Source organism: Polistes canadensis, unplaced genomic scaffold (assembly GCF_001313835.1).
Source record: "Polistes canadensis isolate GaletaPanama2010 unplaced genomic scaffold, ASM131383v1 scaffold_408, whole genome shotgun sequence".
NCBI classification, from domain to species: domain Eukaryota; kingdom Metazoa; phylum Arthropoda; class Insecta; order Hymenoptera; family Vespidae; genus Polistes; species Polistes canadensis.
The window spans coordinates 24,921-31,680 of record NW_014569955.1 but is presented as its reverse complement, the minus strand read 5'-3'; the positions used below and the strand labels follow the sequence as shown (position 1 = coordinate 31,680).

Below are 6,760 nucleotides of genomic sequence, written 5' to 3'. Positions count from 1 at the left end.
GCTGACACAATGGACAGCAGTTTAAAAATAACATTTCGGCAATACAGTTGTTTCAGCCCGCTCACAATTTCGAAATATTTGCACGATAGGTGGTTTAATTTTTTTGTATTTTTCACATCATTGAATTTTTTTTATTTTTCGTTTATTTTTTACACCTCAAAGATAATGAATACGAATTACAAAAGGCGGAGAGGAAACTGCTATTCCATGGAAAACAAGAGGAATGAGATGTACGATAATTCATCGGACACCAATAGCGATACTGCAATAAATAATATTTGTGCTAGAAAGAAGGCAATCATCATTCGTCGGAAAAATGTACTTAGCACGTCAGAATCAGCAGATAATTACATCGAAGATGCTTTGCAATCAACTACTTTTAATAATATCCAATAAGCTATGAAGAATGTTGAATTAACATTTCACAACGTTAATACTTCCAATTCTGGACTTCAGACAGAAGACATAAATTTCTCATCTGAAATATTAGACTATTTTTTATTATTTTTATCACCTGATCTTGTGGACTTTATTGTGGATAAGAGAAATAACTATTAGGCACATACAGTAAATGATGACTTGCGTAATATCAAAATTGGTACAACTGTCGACGAGCTTTACTGTTTTTTCGCATGTACGCTACTAATGTGGAGAAACAAAAAATTACGGCTTAGTGAGTATTAGTCTAGAAACAAACTTTTAAAAAGTGATATTTTTACAGAAATTATGCGTAGAGATAAATATTTAATTTTATTGAAAATGTTGCATTTTGAAGATAATAATCAAAATTCTTCTAATCGTATGCAAACAATTAGCGGGGTTTTAAGCAGACTTCAAAAATTGTTTTAAAACTTATATTATCCTTTTCAAAATTTATGCATAGATGAAAGTCTTTTACTATACAAGGGCAGACTATCTTTTAAACAATATATACCGGCCAAAAGAAGCCAATTTGGCATTAAAACGTATGTATTATGCAACTATAAAACTGGCTACGTACTAGATACTATCGTATATACAGGTAGTGTTTCACACGTGACAGAGAACACGAAAGAAATTGGCAAAACAGGAAATATCGTTTTAACACTTTTGAAACCGTACTTGGGAAAATGTCATTCATGTATGTCGATAATTATTATAGCAGAAAATTAAAAAAAGGCGAAGTTGATTTTCGGACATCAAGTAATTTGCTGGCCCTTAAATGACGTGATAAAAGGGAGGTATTTATGCTATCCACTTTCCATACTGGCGAATTAATATGTACAGGAAAGAGAAATTATAAAACTCAAGAACTTATACGTAAACCCAAATGTATAATCGATTATAATTCATCAATGGGCGCTGTCGACAAATGTGATATGGTTATCAGTTCCATTAAATCTATCAGAAAATCTATAAAATGGTACAAGAAGTACTTTTTTCATTTGCTATACATTGCCATTTGGAATTCTTATTGTTTGTATAAATACAAAACAGGAAAAGATATTCCTGTAGCCGCTTTTTATCTTGAATTAATAAGATAAATTTTACGAAAATACCATAAAGACGACTTTAGACAAAGCGCTTTTAGATTTGCGGATAAATATCCTTTGAGGCTTACTGATAGTCACTTCCCAGCGATTTACACTAGCGAGAAAACAAAACGAAAAAGTGGATTACGAAAGTGTATTGTTTGTACTAAGAATGGTGTCCAACGACAAACACATTACCAATGTAAAACATGTGAGGTAGGACTTTGTGTATACCCGTGCTTTGAAACCTTCCATACGAAATTATATTATTAAATTATATTTTCTAATTGCATTATATGATAAATTTTTTACCATTTCCTTTCTACGAGCGATTACACCCGCTCTGCGTAAAATACCGCGGTATTGAGCGTATCATGGGCGATTACATTTGATTCGCAAATGCACACTTTCGGCGCGGCGGCTCACTCAGCGAGAATCGCTCGCCGCAGAATGCGTCCGTAGCGGAAGGAATTAAAATTCCAAGAAGAAAGACAAAACTCCTTTCGACTGGACGTAGATCTCACAACTATCTTTTCACTATTGCAACAAAATTCTTTCATCTGTAGCACTTACTACATATCCAGTTCCCAACGCATCTCTACGACTGACAACAGATGCTTTGACTACTGCTATCAGCTTAACACTTGAACAGAAAAAACACGACAAAAAATGGAGACCGATACGGTTTTTCTTAAGAAAATTGACAGAGACCGAGACAAGATACAGCACTTATGACAGAGAATTCCTTGCAATTTTCGCCAGCACAAAACGTTTTAAACATCTTTTAAAAGGACGACAATTTACTATTAGAACAGATCACAGATCACTGACTTACGCTATCATACAAAAATTAGAAGAAGCATCAGAACGTCAATTGAGATAAATGGACTACATCTCACAATTTAAAACGGACATAGTCTACGTAAAGAGTAAAGACAACGTAGCAGCAGACACTCTCTCAAGAATCACTACAATTAACGTACCAACGACACTAGATTCACAGATAATACAACAACATAGACAAGACGACAATGTACTAAAAGAACTTCTCGAAAGTGGTAGTTCATTCTTACAATTAAGCAAACTCAAACTCCACAACTCAAGCATTTACTGTGACATTTCGACAGGAACAGTCTGTCCTTACCTCCTACTTATACTCCGCAAGACAGCTTTTGAAGTTATCCATGGGCATTCGTATCCAAGAAGGAATATCACGTCACGCCAAGTTCGGAAAAAGTTTGTATGACCAACAAAGAAAAAAGATATCACTATCTGGGCTAGAAAATGCATACCTTGTCAACGTTCCAAAGTACGACACACACGTATTCAATCACAGCATATTAATATACCAGATAATCGTTTCAAACATATACATTTGGACATCATCGTGGTACCTGAACATAAGGGCTATAAATACTGTCTGACTAACATCGATTGTTTCTCTAGATGACCTGTTGTAATCCTATTAAAGGACATTACTGCGGATACAATCATAATTGCTCTATTTGACCACTGGATCGTACATTACGGCACGCCAATAATAATAAGATCTGATCGAGGTTCGTAATTTGAGTCATCCTTGTTTCAAGCTTTTTCCAAATTCATCAGCTATAACAAACAGAGAACAACACCATATCATCCGCAATCGAATGACATGATTGAACGATGGCATAGCACTTTGAAGTCAGCATTAATGTGTTCACCAAAACCCTGGACAGAGATACTCTCCACTGTGCTACTCGGATTTCGCACTAGTTACAAAAAAAACATTCAAGCCTCACCAGCGGAAATTCTATACGGAACAACCTTATCCTAACCCCCCCCCCCACCATTTTTATCTTAAGAGGAAGTCGAATGATGCTTTAGAATTATGCAACATTACCGTGATAATCAATTTAATCGCGAAGATCGTTGGCGAAATGAGCGGCGATATGAAGATGACCGGGACGTGCGCGTTCTTCCGCGCTTTGATAAGCGACCCGGTCAACAGCCTCAACAACGAAGACAGGGTGCGCTCACGCCCAGACGGTCTCAGCCATCTCCAAACATACGGCCTCCACATCAAGAACCAGTGAGATCAAAGGGGTGAAGGTGCTCCTAGACCAGCAGCTTTATCGACTACTGCTACTGCACCAAAGAATAACCCCCCCCCCCTATATGAGGAAACAATGCTACCAGCGCCAGGCCATGAGAGCCGCGCTATGCCTGAAGAATTATTAATATATCCAGGCTTTTTTTCTATCTCTGCTTTGTCCAGAGAGACGCATCGGCTGATCGCTGCAGTAGATACTAACGTAAGCCGTAAGTTACTGGAGTCCGCACTCGCCTACTATACAGCAACACTGGTGTATGCTCGCGAACTTAAGGTTTTGATGATATCCGGACGACGAGTCTCCTTAGAAGAAGAAACCTTTATGAATTTAGTTTATGCAGGGGGATATCGACCACCAGCTTCGATCTCCTTTTACCTGAAGGGATTTGGTAATACCAAGCTACAGAATCAACGCAAACTAAAATTCAGAATGCGCCCTCGTCCAGTCCACCAATCGGAAGATGGCTCAATAGGATGGTTTGGGCAGGTGAACGGTCACACACATTTTCTTTACAGCAGCTATCCATGCCTAACTGTTTATGCAGCTCGGATCCAAAATGATTTCAATTATATCATGAATCTAGACCTCGATCCCAATTGGGATCTCCCACCTAACATCGCTCCTAAGGGTAAATCGGCTGGCTCGCCGACTCCAAATCTATTGGGTTGGGATCCATCTGTACGGCTGTCACTACAGCAAGTTCAATGGCTTCACGGAGCGGGATTTGGTCCTGATTTTCAAATTGAAAATGAACATGATACAATCCCATATTTATCTCGACTAATGAATGCAGTCCAACAAGAGATTGACTGCGTCAGAATCAAGACAGGTGAGTTACTATCAACAGCTGGATTCACTAGCATAAGCAGTGATCACCAAGGTTTCTAACCCCAACCCTGATAATCGGATTGAGAGTTTAGCAAGTAACTACGCATATCACTCTCTCAAAGTGATTGGAAACATCGTAGTAGCGGCGAAATCCACCTGTTACATTACGCTGAATCGTGCAGCCCACCGCATAAGAAAACTATTCTTTTAACACGTTGAACGCGCGGCGCCAATATTTCTGATCTTTCTGCTCTGCCGGCAGCGAGCGGGCGACACATTCATAAAAAACAAAAGTTTCGGTGCTTCTCTTTGAGTGAAACAATGAGACAGTGCGTACCTCCAAGGGGCTTTCAGTTGCAAGAAAGTAACAGGCATCTACAGATCATTTGAGAGTAAAAAATTTAGATTGTTCCTGAGAGTATTTATCGCGCATAAAACCGAAAATGTTTGACAGAGATGACAGTAATTCATCAAGCGAAGTGTTTTTTTTATTCAGACGTCGCCGGGTGTTACGGCTATCGTCATCAGAAGATAATATTTCAGTAGACCATAAAAACGGAACTTGAGAGAAGAAGTAGGAGAAGAAGCACAGGTGCTAATAAAATCTGTGACGGAAATGAATGGTTTGATCCAAAAGGGAATCAGCCAAGTATTGTTCCCTTTACGCGTATCTCCGGCGCCAAAACAACTAACGAGAAATGATTTGTACAAAAGCAGAAGAGTTTTATGCACTTTTCGTTACAGACGCAATATTTCATGACATCAGTGAACAAACAAACCTCTATGCTACTCAATGCACAATCATTTCTAAACGTACAACTAAATGGACACCAACTAACAAAAATGAGCTTAAGCGTTTATTTGGGCTGCTAATATGAATGGGTATGGTAAACCTTCCCTCTTTACGTCTATATTAGTCTCAAGATCCATTATTTTYACAAACATTCCCACGAAGTGTAATGAGCAGAGACAGATTCGAAATTCTAATGAGAATGTTGCATTTCGCTGACAACGAAGTAGCTACCGCAAATAACCGTTTATCAAAAATTTAATTCATCATAGGCGAATTGAATACAAATTTTCAAAAATATTACGATCCACCAGAAGTATTATGTATTGACGAATCGCTAATTCCATTCCGTGGGCACATTGTATTTAGGCAGTATATGAAACAGAAAAAACACAAATACGGTATAAAATTATTTAAATTATGTTGTGGTCATGGATACACTTATAACTGTCATGTGTACACCGGAAAAGGTCTCAATAAGGAAAACACAACTCCGTCAAATGTTGTAATGTCTCTATTGAAAAATTTATTTCATAGAGGCCACACATTGTGTACTGACAACTGRTACACCAGTATCGATTTAGCGAATCGTCTAATAGAAAAAAACACACATTTGATTGGAACACTTCGAACAAATCGTAGGGAAAACGAAAATGATGTGATAAGAACTAATTTGAACCGTGGAGAACTTATAGCTAAAGAAAATAATCAGGGTATTACAGTGTTGAAATGGAAAGACAAAAGAGATGTTTTGGTCCTGTCCACAAAACATTCCAGTGAAATGATAAACGGAAAAACAAAACGCGGATTTTGCTATAAACCACAAATTATAGCTGAATATAATACAGCAAAAACATCCATTGATTTATCAGATCAAATGAGTGCGCATAGCAGTCCCTTGAGGAAAATACTCAAATGGTATAAAAAGTTAGCCTTGGAGTTATGTTTGAACACCGCTGTGATCAATTCGCACTTTGTCTTCCAAGAAGTAACAGGACAAAAAATATCAGTTACGGAATTTCGGAGACAATTGGTGAATAGACTGACACAGCGAGAAGATGAAAAAATTCCGCATCGCGAAGGAAAAATTCTTCATAAATTGCAGAAAAAGGAAGGAAGCGTCCATACAGTTCGAAAATATTCTTCTGGTTGTTATGCTGACAATTCAAAATTATGTAGGCGCAAGAAAGCCAAAAATACAACAAAAAAAGTTGTTACATTTTGTTACGTGTGTAAATACCAGCCATACGTTTGCTTAGAATGCTTTAATAAAGCTCATTAAAACTATATTTGACTACATTTCATTCAGGCGACATTTATCTTTTAACTTTAATACCGTCGGTTCCACCAGACCGATGTCGGCCTAACGAAAAGTCTAACGCCGGTCCCTRGGGACCGACGCCGCGCTCAACGTGTTAATATGTAAAATAAGATTTTAAGAGATATCTTATATATATGTGGGATAGGGAAATTCGACAAAGGGAATACGAACTAAAGCGTACCTGAGAGCCGATAGCTTTCACAGGTTTTACGACTGC

The 6,760-nt window shown here is 37.9% G+C and overlaps 1 protein-coding gene across 1 annotated transcript; it reads left to right on the top strand.

Annotated features, from left to right (window-relative positions):
* Window positions 1-5,730: 5,730 nt before the first annotated feature.
* On the top strand, window positions 5,731-6,504 carry LOC106792342. The gene has a single exon (XM_014758720.1). It carries the CDS (start codon window positions 5,731-5,733, stop codon window positions 6,502-6,504), a length of 774 nt encoding a protein of 257 aa, XP_014614206.1.
* The last annotated feature ends 256 nt before the right edge of the window (window positions 6,505-6,760 follow it).